The 20,647-nt window shown below is 35.3% G+C and overlaps 1 protein-coding gene across 4 annotated transcripts in view; it reads right to left on the bottom strand.

Annotated features, from left to right (window-relative positions):
* LOC149771454 (potassium channel subfamily T member 2-like) overlaps positions 1–20,647 on the bottom strand; it is a 274,764-nt gene that overhangs the window by 110,213 nt on the left and 143,904 nt on the right. For all 4 annotated transcript variants that reach the window (XM_089948424.1, XM_089948427.1, XM_089948425.1 and 1 more), the window contains exons 9-13: positions 19,999–20,102; positions 14,107–14,293; positions 4,828–4,992; positions 3,000–3,136; positions 247–310 (exon numbers count right to left, since the gene is read on the bottom strand). In XM_089948424.1, coding sequence (XP_089804550.1) covers positions 247–310; positions 3,000–3,136; positions 4,828–4,992; positions 14,107–14,293; positions 19,999–20,102 — 657 coding nt within the window. The remainder of the gene's footprint in view (positions 1–246; positions 311–2,999; positions 3,137–4,827; positions 4,993–14,106; positions 14,294–19,998; positions 20,103–20,647) is intronic.

The raw sequence follows: 20,647 nt of genomic DNA, 5'->3' as shown, positions 1-20,647 counted from the left end.
AAAAAAGTTTAAAGCAAAGCATTTACATCGATGTTGCTGCTGGGAACATTTTACCTTTGCCTTATCATGTTTATACAAATGACACATTGAAAGTTCTATGTCAAACTCTTAGAAATGTTTTTCCTTTTTTCATTGTTTTAAAATTATGTTCCATTTTCCATTGTCTCTCTGAAATGAACAGTGTGATGTAGCACCAAAGAAAAAGGGAAGGGAATCTGGATCTTGTAGCCTACATTAAGTACTCACAGCCTGGCTTTTGTCTGTACAGTTCCTTGGAGCCAATATAAAACATGCTTCTGCTTCAGATATCCTGAAACAAACAGATTAATATCTATACATCTCTGGAAACCATTCTTTTGGTCACAAACTGGCAATATTGATTATTTCTACACTCAATGTTTACACGCATATTAATGATACAGTACACCATTCTCAACTTGCCCTTAAGAGTTTTGATTAGATCCGACATTGTTTTGAGATTAGTTATACCTTTATTTTATTCATTACAGTAATGTAAACACAACAATCCATGCACAGGTGAGAATTGGGATCCTCGCTATGCCTTACAGAACATGGTATGTCTATTCATACTGTAATTCCCACTATGTTGGACAGAATATGGTGGTCACTCACAATAATGTTGCTCAGTGGAGCAATAAAAGTGTATCATGTCATAGGCCAGGCTGTTCTATACATATATATGGCAAAGGTGTACTGTGTTATAGGCCAGGCTGTCTTATATTTGTATGCAGTGCAGGTATACCATGTTATAGGCCAGGCTGTTCTATACATATATATGGCAAAGGTGTACTGTGTTATAGGCCAGGCTGTCTTATATTTGTATGCAGTGCAGGTATACCATGTTATAGGCCAGAATGTGTTATACTTGTATACACTATAGGTACACTATATTATAAGCCAGGCTGTCTTATACATGTATACAATAAATAGTGTACTATGTTATAGGCCAGGCTGTCTTATACATGTATAAAATAAATGGTGTACTATATTACAGGCTTTTATAATAACCATTTCTTAAAATTCAACCCACATAATGCAAACTGCTCCATTCAAAAGGGAGGCAACTCTTGTTAGACTCTTGTCTTGACAAGAATCCAGTCAGTAGCTGTTCTATTATGGTGTGAATGTATTTTATGAAGAAACAATTCTGTATCACTCATTTCACATAAAATAACCAAAATGACAGCACAAATTACTTTCAAGGTAGGTAAATATAAAGAATTATGGAACCCGTCATACGAAAACTTTAGCAGAAATTATGACTAAAAAGGCAGTGATAACGAGAATTTAGCAAAATGACTCATCAAGAACATCATTCCACTAGGAAGTGGATTAAGTAAAACAGCATTTAAATCAGACAGCTTGCAAATATTATAATTTATTAATACCCCTAGTGCTGTTATGCATATGTAATTTAATTGTTTGTTTCTTAGTAATACAAATTATTGTAATGTAACATTGTATGCTGGACTTGACCTTGTCCAAAATTGAGTTCATTTCTGCTTGACCTGGTTGACTTTTTAATGTCAACATCTAATACATAGCTAAATTATTCTCTTTGTTTAAGAGCTTAATATCAAGATCTTTATTAATAGAAGCATTAACATCGAGCACTTTCAAGTTGTATCATGTTGTGAACAGTTGGTTGAATTTTATTTTCATCAAGTTAGTGAATTCAAGTGATTATTTTCTCTGGAAATACAAAAGTGCTCTGATAAAATTCTTCGATAAAGACACTCACTGGAATTTATAGTATATTCAAACCTGGAGTTATATTTGTGTGATTCAACAAAACACACATCAGCACTCCATAAGCCATAACAGACACGTCGTCTTCAGTTTTGGGATTTTTTTTCTGGACTTTTACTGAATTTTTTTAGGACTTTAAATTACTTGGAAATGCAAAGTATGTCACCAAATCTGACCTTCTGAAGGGATATTGGCAAATTCAACTGATGGAAAGGGCAAAGGAAATGTCAGCATTCGTGACTCCAGATGGACTTTATCAATATAAAGTGATGTTGTTTGGGTTGAAAGGTTCACCTAGTACTTTTCAACATTTAATGAACAAGATTACATGATTACATCTGGTCTAGATAACTGTGATGCTTACATCAATGATGTCTACATATACGACGACGCATAGAAAGATCATTTAGTGGTGATTTGGACATTCTTTGATAGACTCATTGATGCAAATTTGACAATTTATCCAAAAGTGAGTTTTGCCTTGCTTGTATAACATTTCTAGGACATATCGTGGTGCATAGACAATTTAAACCTATAGATGCTAAGGTCAAGGCTATCTCTGAATTCCCTATCAGTAAAATGCAACTGATGCGGTTTTTGGGTATGGAGAGATATTATTGGAAATTTTGACTTGTGTCTGTAATTCTTTGATTATTTTGGAATTTAATTCACAATACCTTAAGTTCTTTAATCTCATTTTTACTTTGTAATCTAGGGAAATAAATTATTTTTTTCATTTTACAAAGCTTGTTGTCTTTCACTCTTTTCTGTTACTTACTTGAAGAGCACAGACTCATAACATTGTTTAAATACAGTAATCACACTTAAGATTTGCATAATGTATCATACAAGCACATTACATTTGCATCTATCCACTACTACTAAATTAAATTTTGCAAACTGGTAATTCACTAAATTTGTAAGTCATCAATACACAAAAAATGAAGATTGACTAAAATTTTATAACTTTAAAATATTGTAATTTATATAAAGTTTATGCTGCACATTTAATGGCATCAAAATGGAATAGGTGGGTGAATATCGGATTGGAGTAAGTGGGTGGGTGGAAGGTACATTTTAAAAAATTTCATACATGCTTGTAAAATTTTTTGCATTTACTTCTTGACATGTAAAATCTTAAGACTATTTCAAAGAACATTAAAAATACATTTTATCTCCGGGAACCTACTTAAAATTAGAATGGCTTATGTAACCATGTACGATCTTACCTGCAACGCTGCAGATCTATATCTTTAAGGGCTGATCCCCTGAGGTAGAAGACCCTGTGGGTCCATTTTGGGTCCTTAAGGATCATCTGCATATTGTTGTCCATTTCATCTGCTCCTAGTAAGACAACCATGTGTTCCTAAAACACAGAATATTTCGGTCTTTTACTACACCCGGTTGTCCTAAAACACAAAATATTTAAGTCTCATACTACACCCGGTTGTCCTAAAACACAGAATATTTAGGTTTCATACTACACCCAGTTGTCCTAAAAGACAGAATATTTAAGTCTCATACTACATCCGGTTGTCCTAAAACACAGAATATTTAAGTCTCATACTACATCCAGTTGTCCTAAAACACAGAATATTTAGGTCTCATACTACATCCGGTTGTCCTAAAACAAACAATATTTAGGTCTCATACTACACTCGGCTGTTCTAAAACACAGAATATTTAGGTTTCATACTACACCCGGTTGTCCTAAAACACAGAATATTTAGGTCTCATACTACACCCAATTGTCCTAAAACACAGAATATTTAGGTCTCATACTACAGCCAGTTGTCCTAAAACACAGAATATTTAGGTCTCATACTACACCCAGTTGTCCTAAAACACAGAATATTTAAGTCTCATACTACACCCGGTTGTCCTAAAACACAGAATATTTAGGTTTCATACTACACCCAGTTGTCCTAAAACACAGAATATTTAGGTCTCATACTACACCCAGTTGTCCTAAAACATAGAATATTTAGGTCTCATACTACACCCAGTTGTCCTAAAACACAGAATATTTAGGTCTCATACTACATCCGGTTGTCCTAAAACACACAATATTTAGGTCTCATACTACACCAGGTTGTTCTAAAACACAGAATATTTAGGTTTCATACTACACCCAGTTGTCCTAAAACACAGAATATTTAGGTCTCATACTACACCCAGTTGTCCTAAAACACAGAATATTTAAGTCTCATACTACACCCGGTTGTCCTAAAACACAGAATATTTATGTTTCATACTACACCCGGTTGTCCTAAAACAGAATATTTAGGTCTCATACTACAACCGGTTGTTCTAAAACACTGAATATTTAGGTCTCATACTACACCCAGTTGTCCTAAAACACAGAATATTTAGGTCTCATACTACACCTGGTTTTCTTCACATCTTAGCAAGCTGCTTTTTCTTTCAATTTAAAAATCTGAAACTTACTTATAAATGAATATTTATGGTACATCAAATGTATTAAAACATCCAACTCAAAATTTACATGCCATATGGAAACTGTGTATACTGAATGAAATTTTAACTCAAGTGTTTGTTAAGGGAAGTAACTTCTATAGGGCTGTACATGAGTAGCAGATGAAGCAGTGGTCATGCTAAACATTCATAGTCTAGTGTTCTACAATAGCTTACAAAAAGCAAATCTCATTAAATGTATCCTCTGAGATGTATACTTATCTTTTCTCATATTTCAAACAATTTTTCATGGAACTGTTTGGTTCTGATTATTCTGAAGTGTGTGATATTATGCCAGATGTTTTCAACAACTGGAACTTGTCATATCACTCCATCACAATTATTGTCTTACACACTTGCTGGGCTCAAGTAAATGAAACAAATTATTTCTTGTGTATACATGCTGATAAAAACTCTCTACTATAAAACACATCAAACTCATAGCAGACATCAAGTTTGTTATAAGCATGATGGAGTCATCTAGGATATTAATGTGAGATATACAAATTCATTGCTGCTTTTCCATGTGGGCAAAGTATGCCATGCAGACATTTAAATTAGAGACAGTATTGTATTTCATACCTCTAGCTTGGGATGAGCAAAGAATTCTTGCAAAAAGTCCATAACTGACTCGGTACTGAGATTCTGAGAGCATACAACAACATGCTTGTTTCCAGCCGCTTTACGCTGTGTGTACTCTTTTCCAGCCCGGCCTCTCTGAATCCATGTCGAGGCAATAATCTGAATCTGAAGAGGAAAATCAACAGGTTAAATAATTTGTTACCAACGAACTGACCTCAAAACACTTATCACATATATTCACTTCTATGGCAGGTTCAACTGCAAACAGCATAAACATATTGATATCAAAATTTTGCAAATGTGCCTTCTAACAACAGACAAAAGGTCATCTCATACACTCGTCTTGTCCATGATTAGAAAAAGTGGAAACAAGCAACTTGCAATGAGAGATGACCAAAAACAAAATCTCGGTCAAGACATACCAAAGACTTCTAAAAATGGTATCAACAGCTGCCTCACTAGGTGCTCAGCAATAAGAGGTTTGTGATATGACTGGTTGGCCTGATGTCAGGATAATGTGACTTGGTGGAACATCATGCTACATGTCTGCGGCATGATGCACCAGTGTTAAACATCACTGCAGATATCATGGCAATATGACTGGATAATTTTTAAAGCTATGTTAAAAATCTAAATCTAAATCTTTTCACCCTCTGAATCGAATGAATCTGATTGGAGCACGACTGCTATGTCTTCCATTACATTACTGCAAAGTGCCATAAACAAACTGAAATTTACACTGAAAATTGAAACATCTGAAGCATGATGTTTAATGCCTGATGTATTTTGCAATATAAAAGATAGGACTGGCAAAATATCATGTACTATGACATTTATAACTATTTAATCTCATCGAAAGCAGTAGATGGAAGTAGATGGAAACAAATGAAGAATTTTAAAAACTATCAAAGTTACATCCTTCCAGAGTGGAAATATGGATACAATTTTGCACAATACATCGAACTTGGAGAATAAGATTATCATGAAAGGAAAAATACGCTCATCACAGTCAGTGAATAAAGTAAACAAAGCTTACTTTATTTGTACCATGGAGGGGTTGTTGAGAATGGCTGGTGTATATGTGAGGCAGGGAAAGGACACTCGTGCAGTCATGTCAGTGCTTTGTTGTGGGAAACTGAACATGATGTGAGAAATAATCTTACTGGGGTCAGTTTACTGATTAGACAGCTAAGTGGAACAGAGTTACGAAGAGAAATGATGAACTGAAACCCCTTGCAAATATCAAATTCAAAAAACCTAAAATTGGTGACAGCCCCATTAAAGATGACAAAGTCATGCCCGTTGCCCAAAACACCATTTTACTTGACGAAGGCAGAGTTTAAAACCACTGTTGACAATTCACCACTTAAAGCTTTATTTCAAATTAAAGGAACAACAACGAACAAAAATTTCACAAGTGAACCTTCAAACCTTCGAATTGTACAGGTGATACATCACTTCATTATCATAGCAGTCATGAAAGCTTATCTTCTTATCGGAAATATTTAACATTTTTCAAAGTATGTACGCCTGGATGCAAATAATATTAATAAACTGCAATATGAAGCTGTCAGTGTAAAGGTCCTTTGTGGAGAGACTCTTGAAAATTGAGAACTACAGCTAGCAGTTCACACAAAATTACACATTAAAGAGACAGCTGATTGCATAAATTTCATAAGGAATCATTTATATTCAAAATTTATTGATAAAAAATTTACAAAACATGGTCAGCACTGTGAGGTTAAAGCAAACAATTTTTATATTTAAATGGCTATACTGTAAGTGACTGTGGATTGTATGTGTCAGTGGAGGAGAAAAAGGTTATGTGCAAGTCCTGGTGGGATTTTAAATGGATATACTTTGCTAGAAATTAAAAACCAATTTCCTAATTCTAAATGGACAGTGTCAGAGTGAGTCTTTGCTAGTGGCAAATATGTTAAGAGTGAAAATGGAAATGTATTAAAAGTTATAGGAGGCAGAGGATTTTATTTACAAGTTCAAGTAAGCAAGTTTTGCATTGGGTTGAGAAAGTGTAAACTTTTTATCTGGCATAATGTAGATGTTCAATATGACGATCACTTTGTGAAAAATCAGATATTACACATTCTTGAAGTTTATTAAAAGATGATGATGCCACATTTTTAGTTGGTGATGCCATGTAAGCATTCAAAAAATTCATGAACCTTTAATTAGGATGACTAACATCTGATGTGCTTTTGCATGGCACTTCATATTAAATGTGTTCTGAGAGACACAAATATTCCATATCTGATTAATTCTGACGATGTGTTCAACATGTTTATGATGCTTAAATGTGTTGGATGTTGTATGGAATATACATGTTATATGGGGTGTTGTAATGAAATGCGTAGTACAACAAATGATTTGGAATTTTACATCATGGCATCTAGCTGATTAACAATAGTATCATGTATCTTTGTTAACCAGTCTGTAGGAGGCTGTAACATGGAAAGTAGGGTTAACCAGTCTGTAGGAGGCTGTAACATGGAAAGAGTCAAGTCAACTATTACAGGGCCTCAAACCAATTACAGCTTAAGAACAGCTGACCATGACACTAAAGCAATAAACAATTCATGTAGGTAATTAACAAGCCTTAAGTGAACATTTACACTTCGTAAGTCCACGTAGGTAATTAACAAACCTTAAGTAAACGCTGACACTTCATAAATCAAAACATACATGAATTGCATTATTTAATCATCTTCTGAATCTCTTACAAGATCTGACCTTACATTAATAAATGCCGCACACACAAAGTGTCATCAAAAATGGAAATCATTTGAAATTTGTAAGGAACTAAATGCGCATTCACTGTGGATTTGTTTGTGTTTCACATAAGGATTCTTTCCATATATTTATTTCCTTGAGTTGTTTGTACATACGCTGGCTGCACAGGAAGTTCCACTACCTATTTTATACTTTGCTTTTATATTCATCACAAAAACGTCAAAACATCTACAATCGAGAAACACTAAATGTAAACACAAATCGGCTGATACTGCGACTGATGAATTCACAGGATTGTAATGGCTGATGTACCATGTGACAGAGAATGGCTGATGTACCATGTGACAGAATGGCAGCACCCATGAAAATTACCTCAGTGCCAGATAAACCTGTCTATATTCTCATGACGTGTCCGCACATACTAAAAGATGTAGTGAGCTCTTCCCTTTTTTAATCTGGAGATGCATTCTCTCTTACAACATGTTTGTACTAAATAAAACGCATGTAAGATCTGTTCTGAAATATGATTTAACCCATGAAGCAATGATGTAAGTAGCCACAAGGCACTTACTGAAGTAAGGTTCTACAAAATTGCAATGTTCTAGGCAAGTTCTAGCAGATGCTTCCTCCTTTGTGGCATGCCAACATAAAAACAAGTACAATCATAATGGAAACTTTTATAATAAGAGTTTTGACCAAGTAAGTGTGTGCGCATGTGTGTGGCATGTGCTTATTAAGGCATGTGCAGTCATTCCACCAAATATAGTACAAGCTCCGACATACAGTGTACTTTAACATCTGTAACAATGAAATACATGAGAATCTCCTGGCTCACCATGCATGGACAAAATTCTAAGTCAAAGAAGGAGCCATACTACTGATCAGAATATGATGAAAAATTAATTTGTCTTTTCAATTTTAGGCCCTGTACAAAATTTTGTTTCAGTCCAAGTTCTTCAAAAGTTTTAAAGCACAAATAAGACTTTCTATGTTCTGGGAAGAATTCATGGACGCTAATGATATTATGTACCTCCACTAGAGGATATGGGATCATTCTTTGGCAACCGCTTAGACTCCCACCAGGGTAGCCATGGTGGCTCAGTGACTGAGCCATTCGACTTAAGACCAGAAGTATGCATGTTTAAATCCCACCATTAATAAGCCCAGATTGACACTGTTGGGCAATGACAAGTGTGAATGAGTCACACAAGCACTACCTGGTTTGGCTGGACCAGGTCTACCTTAAGGTACTATACCTAAATGGCATAATGCACCAACTTCATATATATTCCATATAACATAATAATGTGTAACATGTTTCTTCTACATTATTCATAATATAATAATTTTGTATTTATATACAACTTATGTTATTGAAATTTATGTATTAAGGATTGTAAAATTGTTCTTAAAACCTTAATTTCATATTTGCAAGTTGAAGATCTTTCTTAACCTAAAGTGATAATTTAAAATTAAATTTTTGTTTATGCACAACTTGATGATCCTGAGTTATTGTAGATACACAGTGCCTGTGTTCCAATGGGGTTTGTCTGTTAATGACCATTGAGGGAGGAATTGGTGGTGTGGTAAGATGATGTAATGTCAAATTATAAGGCTTAGTCAGTGGCTAACACTTGGATAGGAGTGTTGTACATGTACCTTGAAACTGAGAGGCAGACAGGGAATTATGCAAGAGACTGTTACTAGCCTCTTACTTGCTGTCTTCTTGGGGCTTGTTGGAGAGGGGGCATGAGCAGAACTATTCCTATTGGTTGGCATTGGCAAATTCAAACAGCCAACCAAACTAGATAATTTTATGTAACAGTGATCAGTCTATTCTCTGGTTTTTCAAATGTACATGTGACAATGAATGTAGAGTTTCACTTCTCTGGCTTCTCAAAAGGTACAGAAAATGGATTCTGACTCTGCATCAAACTTTTATTATGGATCAGTGCTGGATTTGAATCTGGTGGTTTTCCATATCATGCAAACTGACTTTCTGTTCATCTTCCTGATTTTGCGCCGTAACAGTTGAGTTGACCCTCTTGCTCACCAGCAATGGCCAATTATAATGTGACATTGCCGGAGAACTGGTCTCTGCCAAACTTAGACAAGATTCTTCTATTCCAGGCATTCATTTCAGCTTGGGAGTAAAGAAATCTCGTCAATTCCTGTGTTAAGGGAATGTAGCAGCAATGGTGTTAATGATAATCAAACAGTTCTTGGACCTGACAAGTTTGCTCATGCGCAACTGGAAGTGCCTTCAACACATCCTAATATTTCAATAGTGACCCAATTGTCGAAGATGGTGTTGGCATTGCAAAATACTCTGGCTACATTATCTGAAAGTGTTTCGCTCCTTGACTAACTCTAGCAACAGCATGGACCAATCTGACATACTATTCTTTAGGGCATGCAGAATCATTGCCACTGGATGTACCTGTCATGGGCAACAATGCAGCCGTGGGGAAGACTACTTCCATCCCGTCAGTAACAGTTGCAATATACGAGGCAGAATTCTTGCCATTCGTGGAGACAGTGCATCAGAATCTTAGCCAATAAATTCAAGAAGGTGCACAGATTCATCCAGAACTCACCTTATGCAGAGGAAATTCCAGTACATGTAATGGAACTTCCAACATTAATGACTGGGAGTAATAAAATTGTCCATTTTGGTAAAATTGCTCTTTCTCCAAGTTCCATGGAAGCTTACAGGTGCAGTTGGAAATACTACATCGATTTTTTCAACAACTTTAAAACTCCACAGCACTATCCTTTTTCTTTTCCTTCTCCACGTACCAGTTTGGCAATTTTTATTTCATATCTTTTTGAAAAACACTATGCAGTATACTTCAGTATACCTATGTCTCGGCTATTGGCTATGTACAGAAACTGTGGTATGGGGAAATGACAGACAACCTGTTTGCGGAAACCCAACTTTAGTTTTCTCTGGTTCAGATCAGTGACATTGGTTGTTGTTGTTGTTGTGGGGTTTAACGCCATTTTTCAGCACAAGATAGGCTATACATGGCGGCCAGTATTAATGGTGGAGGAAGAACCCGGGAAAACCCCGGAAAGAACCACCGACCCTCGAGAAGCTACTGGCAAGCTTTCTCACATACCCACATTGGCTGAATCTTAGACTCGAACCGCCACAGACAGAGGTGAGATGGCAGTGATCCGTAACGAAGAGCGCTTTAGACCACTCGGCCACTCGGGGCCCCTCAGTGACATTGGTTTAGTTGTCAAGTTTACACATTTACAAACACTCCAAGGGTACCCCTTTTGCCTAAGTGTCATGCCCCAAAAAGTACAAGACCAGTGCCCTGTCCATGTGTTGCATCACTATTTACAACTACTGGGGTGGCATTTGGGACCACTCTTCCTTACCTCGTGGGGGGGAGGGATACCAAGCCTTGCATACCTTCCTCTTGCTATGCAGTTTTAATCCTCATTTATTCAAAACTCATACTTTTAAGATTAGGGCAGCATCAGGGTGCTAAGCATTGTCTATCAGACAGTACTATTTGAGTCTTGGGTAGGTGCCAGTCATATCTCTTTGAGAAATATATCTGCCTGAACGATACAATTTCAAGTCTGTAATTTTGTGCTGACTTTAGGTCGTTTTTGCACATCACCACTGCACTTCCTACTGCCTGGTTCTGATTTTCAATTTTCTTTCAGGTCTTGTAGATGCACAGACCAGTACCGATGTCCACATCATATGGACAATGCAATTCATATGGGTTCATAGGAGAGCACTTCACTTCCTATGGGTTCATACAAGACATGATCTTCTTACAACACTCATTCTTCTACTGGCATTCTATGACAGAAATACAAACATGTTTTGGATAGTGTGTTCACAGCTCAGCAGTCTTGTCTGTGCACAGACCGATTCAGCCGTCCACATCATATGACACTGTTCTTCATATAGGTTTATTGGAGAGCACTTCATATGGGTTCATTGAAAGCATGACCACCTTACAGCACATCGTTCTTCCACTGTCGTTCAGTGGCATGGAATACAAACATTTCTGGACATTGTGTGCCATTTTGACACAACATGTGCAGGAGTGGTGGTGTTAATAGAAAAATCAGAAGCCAAAGAAAAGAATTCTGGTGAACCGCGACAATTCTGTAACTGCTGAAATCATTAACAAAGGCTGATCCATTTTGTGCTAGCGTCAAGATTTAATTCTTTTGGAACTCACAACAAATGCTGAATTATTTGTGGATTCTATGGGCCATCCATTTAGTAGGGAACTTTTTTCTGTCGTACTTGAAGCTCCATTTAGGCTATGATGAACAAAAACATTTCTTGTCATTCATTACATATTCGAGCAGCCACAACTGCATCTGCCATTGGTTAGGAGGACCATCTAATTAGGACTTTAGAACAATGGTTTTCGTCATGTTGTACGCTTTACATCAGAGTTCACTCAAACCGACTCCTTTCTGCTCAGGAACAGTTGTGTACATACATTTATTATCATGCTTTGGACACCAATCCTTCCAAATGGATTTTCACACTACAAACTGGCATCCTCCTGGGGGCTCTCATTTGATATTTTTTATTATCAATTTCATTAAGGCATTTTTCCCCAATCAGATACTCATAAGCTATACTAATAACATAAAGGTCAGTTTTATACAGGAAAAATATAAAAATATTTTCTTCATGCTGGGATCAGCCTAGCTCTATTCTACGAATCTGGTATCAACCCAGAATAAACTCTTATGCAAGGATCAGCCTAGCATAGATTTAGTTAAGATGGGATCAGCCCAGAGTACCCTGTAATGCGGGGATCAGCCTAGCACCGATTAGGAATCAGTCTTTTACACTGAGCTGGGATCAGCTTAGCACCAATTCTACTTGAGCTGGGATCAGCCCAGAATACACTGTAATGCTGAGATCAGCCTAACACTGATTGGGAATCAGTACTTTATATTCAGATTCTAGGCTATGAGTAGCCCCTACAGAGAGAACCAAATATTTTTAAAATATTGAAATTAGGTATTGATATTATTTTTATTTATGAATTTGAAGTTGTAGAATATTGGTAATAATGAATAGTGGCATGTTTGAGAGAAATTAGGGAGAGAGTGAGTGAGAGACTGAATGCATATACTCACGTATCATATATTTCTTACAATGCATGTATTAAATCTTTTCTCGTACAATTCATTATTGTTTTGTTGTGCATAAATCTTCAAGTCTTAACAATCCTCAGCACTGGTTATTTCCCTTTCTTGAACAGGCAAACTGTCACATACAGGATGCTTCTATCAAGTTTAATCAATATTCTATTTTATGGTTTCGGACAAGTCATTAAATGTTTTATTTTTTGTGCTTAACATGTAGGTATACGGTGATATTTAAATCATTTGCATAAATTTATAAGGTCTTTATTCCAAGATGCTTTCTGAAAATTTGGCATAAGTTATGCTGAACACTTTTTTAGAAGCTGTTTAAATGTTTGTCTACTTTTAGTAACAGTGGCCATATTAGATCACAGACTGCCATCATTTAACCAAATTTGAAAGACCTTCTTGGTGGGATGCTTGCTATCAAATTTAGTCAAAATTCTACTGAGCTACTTTTAGTACTTGTGTTTGTATTGGATGGCAAATATGCATCATCAGTAATAAAAAAGTGCTTTTTGAGAGAAAGTCACTTAAAGGTCACTATAATTTTAGTAATGGTGACCATATTTAATTTGGACCTTTATCAACTGAACAAATCTAACAGACCTACATACCAGGATTATTTCTCTCAAATTGGGTCAAAGATTATTTTAGAAGTCATTTAATGGATTTTGTATTTTAAAAAAAACTTAGTAATGGAGGTAGATCAGCCTCATTTAAAGAGAGACCTTCATACCAAAATGCTTTCTGTCAAATTTGGCCAACGTTTGTTGAATGGATTTTGAAATGATGCAAGAAACGCCTGTGAATGGATGATGGACAATGAGTGATGGATGACGGATTATTGATGATGAATGATGGATTATGAATGAATGAAAATGAATGATGGATGACGGATTATTGATGATGAATGATGGATTATGAATGAATGAAAATGAATGATGGATGACGGATTATTGATGATGAATGATGGATTATGAATGAATGAAAATGAATGATGGATGACGGATTATTGATGATGAATGATGGATTATGAATGAATGAAAATGAATGATGGATGACGGATTATTGATGATGAATGATGGATTATGAATGAATGAAAATGAATGATGGATTACGGATTATTGATGATGAATGATGGATTATGAATGAATGACAATGAATGATGGATGACGGATTATTGATGATGAATGACAATAAACGCTCAGAGCTCACTTGGCTAGTTACACGGCCTGCATGATGAGCCAAGGATCAAAGCACTGCTGAAGAACGTTTTCATATCTTAAATTGCTGAACATGTCACAACATGGCTGATAAAGTGACTACTATGTCTCATTTTACATTAATGTAGGCCAAACAAAAATTATGGCTTATATTACCTACCTGAAATGGAATAAAAGCAAAGGCGACGCAAATCATGAGGATCATAAAAAGTCGGCTGATCCAGATGTCCGGTGCTATGTCTCCATATCCAACAGTTGTAAAGGTGACAATCACATAATAAAAAGCATCAAACATGGACAGGGGTTTCTCTGGGCTGGCTCTCTGTATATGATGTACACCACAAACTCTGTAACACAAAATCTTGTAACAGTAATGTTCTTCATAACATATTTCTGTAACAAATGCTTTAGTGAATAACATGTACAGGAATCAGATATTTGGTGTCAAGTAAAGCTCAAGATGCAAGTATGGGTTTCTATCAAAACGTATCGCAAAAGTTTCTAAAAAATTTTCAAATATACAGGAAATTTTATATAAAAAATAAAGCTTAATGCTAAAACGGGCCACTGCAAGGAGTGCTAATTGTTATGCAGTGGTCCTCCTCTTTTATGGCCACCCCTTCTGCATTGGGAAAGTGGCCTTACAAGACAGGTGGCCTTTCCCGAGGGGGACTAAAACAATTTGTGAGAAATATATGTAATGTATGTAGTAAGAAAGCTACACACTTCAAAGCATTTAATATCTTCATTTAATATCTTCATTTAATATCTTCATTCAATATCTTCATTTAAAAGTATCATTAGTTATTAAAAGGTTCTACAGGCCATAATAATATAATACTTATTTCAGCTGAATATACATTTATAGTTCTTATTCTTGCTGTAAGCATGATATGCAAGCAGGTACTGTTGTCAAACACACTGCAAAAGCATTCAAAAACATCATTTAAATCTTGGTACGTAATAATTTTCTTTCAATTTGCTCAATTTTCCGACTGCTGCTGAATCATCTCCTTATCAGTTACAACGATGTTTATTTGAGTCTTTTCTATATAGAATTGTTCAGCAAGTCACCCCCCCTTTCACCTCACCCAATGTCGAGTAGAATAACAGACTTTCTTCTAAAATTTCTAAAATAATACGTCTCTGTTTACGTGATGACATGTTAATGTTTGGTAATGATTTATTTGGCTGCTGCTAACTGTATGCAGTTTAATTATGCAGACAAAACTTTTGTAGATTGGATGAAATGCCTTCTTTGTAAAGGAAGCAATAAATGTGTTGTCACATGATTTTGGGGTCTTTATCTGGTACCTGTTTTGTTAATTTCTGTGTGTGTTAATTTACAAAATCTATTTTTAGCCTATACTGACCCTGTATGATCCTGACAATTATGTCCAGTTGTAATCATCAAAGAGAATAACTGAACAGATGTGTGAAGCTCAAAACTCTATCATAACATTGTTCAGCCCATTTCCTGTAAACGTCAGCTTTTATAGACAATGATACAATATTAATCTTAGTGTTGCATGTATTTTGGTCAACACTTATTTTAGTAATGGAAACTTGACATTGGGAGACATATATCGACAATAGAGATAATCTGATTATTTATGTCACAATATGAATTATTGGTTCTGGATACATCTGAAGAAAAATGTCCGCTTGTGGGGGAAACATTTTACAATATTTTACTAATTAGCTGGCCACTGGTTACGTTAGAGGGGTGTCCGTTCGTAAAGGGTACTTTCGAATACAAACACACTGGTGCCAAGGGATTCTGGCCGTAAGAAGCAGGTGGACACTGGTCAGATTCAAGAGTGGGACTACTGTGGAGTGAATTACTATATCCCTGTCACACAGTTTCCTATGCAAAATGCACAGCATGGGATAATCCTGTAACATTTCCACTTACAGGATGCTGTCAGCACTTTAAGGTGCTGTTAAGAACATGCAGAACCCAATACGTTTGCTGCTGTGTAACATGATATCACAGTGGGTACATGATGCAACACTGAATAAATCTCACTACTTCGTCATGTGTGTTTATGTTTGATGCAATCATACAAATAATTCAAAAACTTTTGTATAAAAAAATATAACTCATTTTAATTTTTTATAAAGCAATATATTTATTCTATTTTACAACTAAGGTTTTATAATAAATAACTTACAGTATAGCACTGTTGTATGTTTTGGAGTCATACTTAAAGTAAATTACCATATTTGCACTGTTGGATGTTATGGACTCATACCTGAAGTATATTACCATATTTGCACTGTTGGACATTATGGAATCAAACCTTAAATAAATTACAGTACAGCATGGTTGGATATTTTAGAGTCATACCTGAAGTAAATTACAGTTTAGCCATGTTGGGTATTATGGAGTCATATTTAAGTAAATTACAGTATCTGCACTGTTGGACATTACGGATTTATACCCGAGGTAAATTATAGTATTTGCACTGCTGGACATTATGGATTTATACCTGAGGTAAATTATAGTATCTGCACTGTTGGACATTATGTATTTATACCTGAGGTAAATTAGAGTATCTGCACTGTTGGACATTATGGATTTATACCTGACGTAAATTAGAGTATCTGCACTGTTGGACATTATGGATTTATACCTTAAGTAAATTACAGTATCTGCACTGTTGGACATTATGGATTTATACCTTAAGTAAATTACAGTATCTGCACTGTTGGACATTATCGATTTAAAACTTAAGTAAATTACAGTATCTGCACTGTTGGACATTATGGATTTATACCTGAGGTAAATTATAGTATCTGCACTGTTGGACATTATTGATTTATAACCAAGGTAAATTATAGTGTCTGCACTGTTGGACATTATGGATTTATACCTGAGGTAAATTACAGTATCTGCACTGTTGGACATTATGGATTTATACCTTAAGTAAATTACAGTATCTGCACTGTTGGACATTATGGATTTATACCTGAGGTAAATTACAGTATCTGCACTGTTGGACATTATTGATTTATACCCCAGGTAAATTATAGTGTCTGCACTGCTGGACATTATGGATTTATACCTGAGGTAAATTATAGTATCTGCACTGTTGGACATCATGGATTTATACCCGAGGTAAATTACAGTATCTGCACTGTTGGACATTATGGATTTATACCTGAGGTAAATTATAGTATCTGCACTGTTGGACATTATTGATTTATACCCAAGGTAAATTATAGTGTCTGCACTGCTGGACATTATGGATTTATACCCGAGGTAAATTATAGTATCTGCACTGTTGGACATCATGGATTTATACCTGAGGTAAATTATAGTATCTGCACTGTTGGACATCATGGATTTATACCTGAGGTAAATTATAGTATCTGCACTGTTGGACATTATGGATTTATACCTGAGGTAAATTATAGTATCTGCACTGTTGGACATTATGGATTTATACCCGAGGTAAATTATAGTATCTGCACTGTTGGACATCATGGATTTATACCTGAGGTAAATTATAGTATCTGCACTGTTGGACATTATGGATTTATACCTGAGGTAAATTATAGTATCTGCACTGTTGGACATCATGGATTTATACCTGAGGTAAATTATAGTATCTGCACTGTTGGACATTATGGATTTATACCTGAGGTAAATTATAGTATCTGCACTGTTGGACATTATGGATTTATACCCGAGGTAAATTATAGTATCTGCACTGTTGGACATCATGGATTTATACCTGAGGTAAATTACAGTATCTGCACTGTTGGACATTATGGATTTATACCTGAGGTAAATTACAGTATCTGCACTGTTGGACATTATTGATTTATACCCAAGGTAAATTATAGTGTCTGCACTGCTGGACATTATGGATTTATACCTGAGGTAAATTATAGTATCTGCACTGTTGGACATCATGGATTTATACCTGAGGTAAATTGTAGTATCTGCACTGTTGGACATCATGGATTTATACCTGAGGTAAATTATAGTATCTGCACTGTTGGACATTATGGATTTATACCCGAGGTAAATTATAGTATCTGCACTGTTTGACATCATGGATTTATACCTGAGGTAAATTATAGTATCTGCACTGTTGGACATTATGGATTTATACCTGAGGTAAATTATAGTATCTGCACTGTTGGACATCATGGATTTATACCTGAGGTAAATTACAGTATCTGCACTGTTGGACATCATGGATTTATACCTGAGGTAAATTATAGTATCTGCACTGTTGGACATTATGGATTTGTACCTGAGGTAAATTATAGTATCTGCACTGTTGGACATTATGGATTTATACCTGAGGTAAATTATAGTATCTGCATTGTTGGACATCATGGATTTATACCTGAGGTAAATTATAGTATCTGCACTGTTGGACATTATGGATTTATACCTGAGGTAAATTATAGTATCTGCACTGTTGGACATCATGGATTTATACCTGAGGTAAATTATAGTATCTGCACTGTTGGACATTATGGATTTATACCCGAGGTAAATTATAGTATCTGCACTATTGGGCATTATGGATTTATACCTGAAGTACACCACTCCCTCGATAACTTGCACTTATAACGCATTGTCAGGCATGGATCGCATTTTTTAAAACTAGAAAATACCCCAAAAATTAGTTCCTAGTTCTTGAACTTGAAGAAAATCACGATCAAAACTGGTAACTGAAACATTGATCTATTACTCATTTTATGGTAAAAAATGGTAGATAGGACCTGGAAATTTTAATCAACATTTTGAAATTTTCAACTATTAATAAGAAGTAATATAATTGGTTACATTTTTTCCAAACGACATTCTTAGTACGTAGTAATTAAAGAATTAAATGAAGACAAAATCGGTAAAACATATTTGTACACTGAAAACTTACTTTTATGGTTTTCATTGTGTAATGCAATCCATAATGTGTTAAGTGCTGTACATGTACATAAAAAATCCATGAATTCAAGTATAATTCACATTAGAAAATGTATGCATCAGTCACATCCTGTTGCATAAATTCGTATATAAAAAATAGTAGTCCTCATCCGATTTATAACCTGCTGTCATCTAACATGTGTTACTAAACAATTAACTATGATATTCATTGTTGCCAGTAGCACATGGCTGTATAGTTCTTATTTACATGATCTATCAACCTCCTTGAATGCCAGATATCTAATTTTAAAGGTCTGTAAATTTAAATTGCACTTGAAGCCAAAACTGGCTGCCATCATAAGCATAAAAATATTTTCTTTCACACAAAAAAGGAAACTTTCACGGCAAATGTGTTCTGATCACTTTGGAAAATGTTCAAATCTACCAGATTCCATTGCTGCAAATCAAGTTTGGTGCTAAAGTGCTGACTTCCTTTAATGTTAGTGTTTACTGAAGATTGTGGCCAGCTTGCCTTGATGATGGGTACATGCATTACTGAACTTCTGTGAAAGGCCATCTTTAAAGGGTCAAACAAATGCTTGTTTGTTATTGTGACAGCAACATTAAAGCCTGGCAGTAACATCAAAGATCTGCAGAACAGTAAGGATCAGAACTGGCAGACTGTCGATATAAACGATTAGAAAACAAAGGATTTGTTCAGTTTGAGTCCTAGGGCTTCTGTCCATATATACACTTCTCTTTTATCTTTATGTCGATATAAGCATGACAAATTTGGAAGTGACAATAGTCCAAGGACCTGTGCCTTTGCATTTTCATCAACATAGGTGGCTTGTCGATATAAGAGTTTGGGACTGTACAATGACTTAATTTTGGTCACATGGATCCTAGCGGTACTGAATTATATTCAGAATAGTTATAATAAATAGTGTCATAACAAAGGAGAGCTAATTTCACAAATACCAAAAACAGTGCAAGTAAATAGGAACATTTCAGCAAATCTTAATTTTAGAAAACTATTATATTAATGAATGCGATAATGAATTCTGAAGCAGACCAGCAACTTTGCAAGTAGCTGGAATACCCTGCAAATAAAATAAAAAAAATTGTACACTGTATTTGAGTACAATAAGAGTTGATACATACGTGGTGTATATAAGACACAGGAGGACTACTGTCAGTAGGAGCATTTGCTGTGAAAGTGTCACAGAGATTGTCTGGAACTTTTGCCTGGTAAGGTGAAGATCATTCTGAAAAACAAATTATATTGTAAACTTATTCTGCGTAAATATGCTACGGTGTTTCCAGATCAAAAAAGAAAAAAATCAAACTTAGTTATTCCTGATTTCGGCTTTTGATTTAGGAACTAAAACTATTTTTCTGAAGTGAAATAAACACAAAGTTAATCAGGCTGATGGAGTAACAAATGGATGGATGGACTGGATAACACCACATGGCACTTCCAAAATTTATGGCAAGGTATGACATTTTTTACAACTAAGTGGTAATTTTGCAAGTGACCCATATTAAAGCTCAAAAAGAAACTATATTTGTGCTTCTAAAAAATATATCCCTAACTACACACAAAAATTATTTTAATAATTTGATAAATTGCTTTAATAGGATGAAAATATAATCAGGTCATCTTCATATGTATACAAATATGTAGACCAAAATATTTGTCTACATCGAGTCATGTTTGCTTAATATTGCTGACTGTGCCTCACTGACAAATTGTCCATGTGCATAAAGTTGGTGTTACATGACTAGAAAATGGCAGTATTGGCAGCACAAT

Source organism: Sinohyriopsis cumingii, unplaced genomic scaffold (genome assembly GCF_028554795.1).
Source record: "Sinohyriopsis cumingii isolate HCF-2022 unplaced genomic scaffold, ASM2855479v2 utg001837l, whole genome shotgun sequence".
NCBI classification, from domain to species: domain Eukaryota; kingdom Metazoa; phylum Mollusca; class Bivalvia; order Unionida; family Unionidae; genus Sinohyriopsis; species Sinohyriopsis cumingii.
Note: the sequence above shows the minus strand (reverse complement) of the source record. Positions and strands in the feature narration are given on the sequence as shown.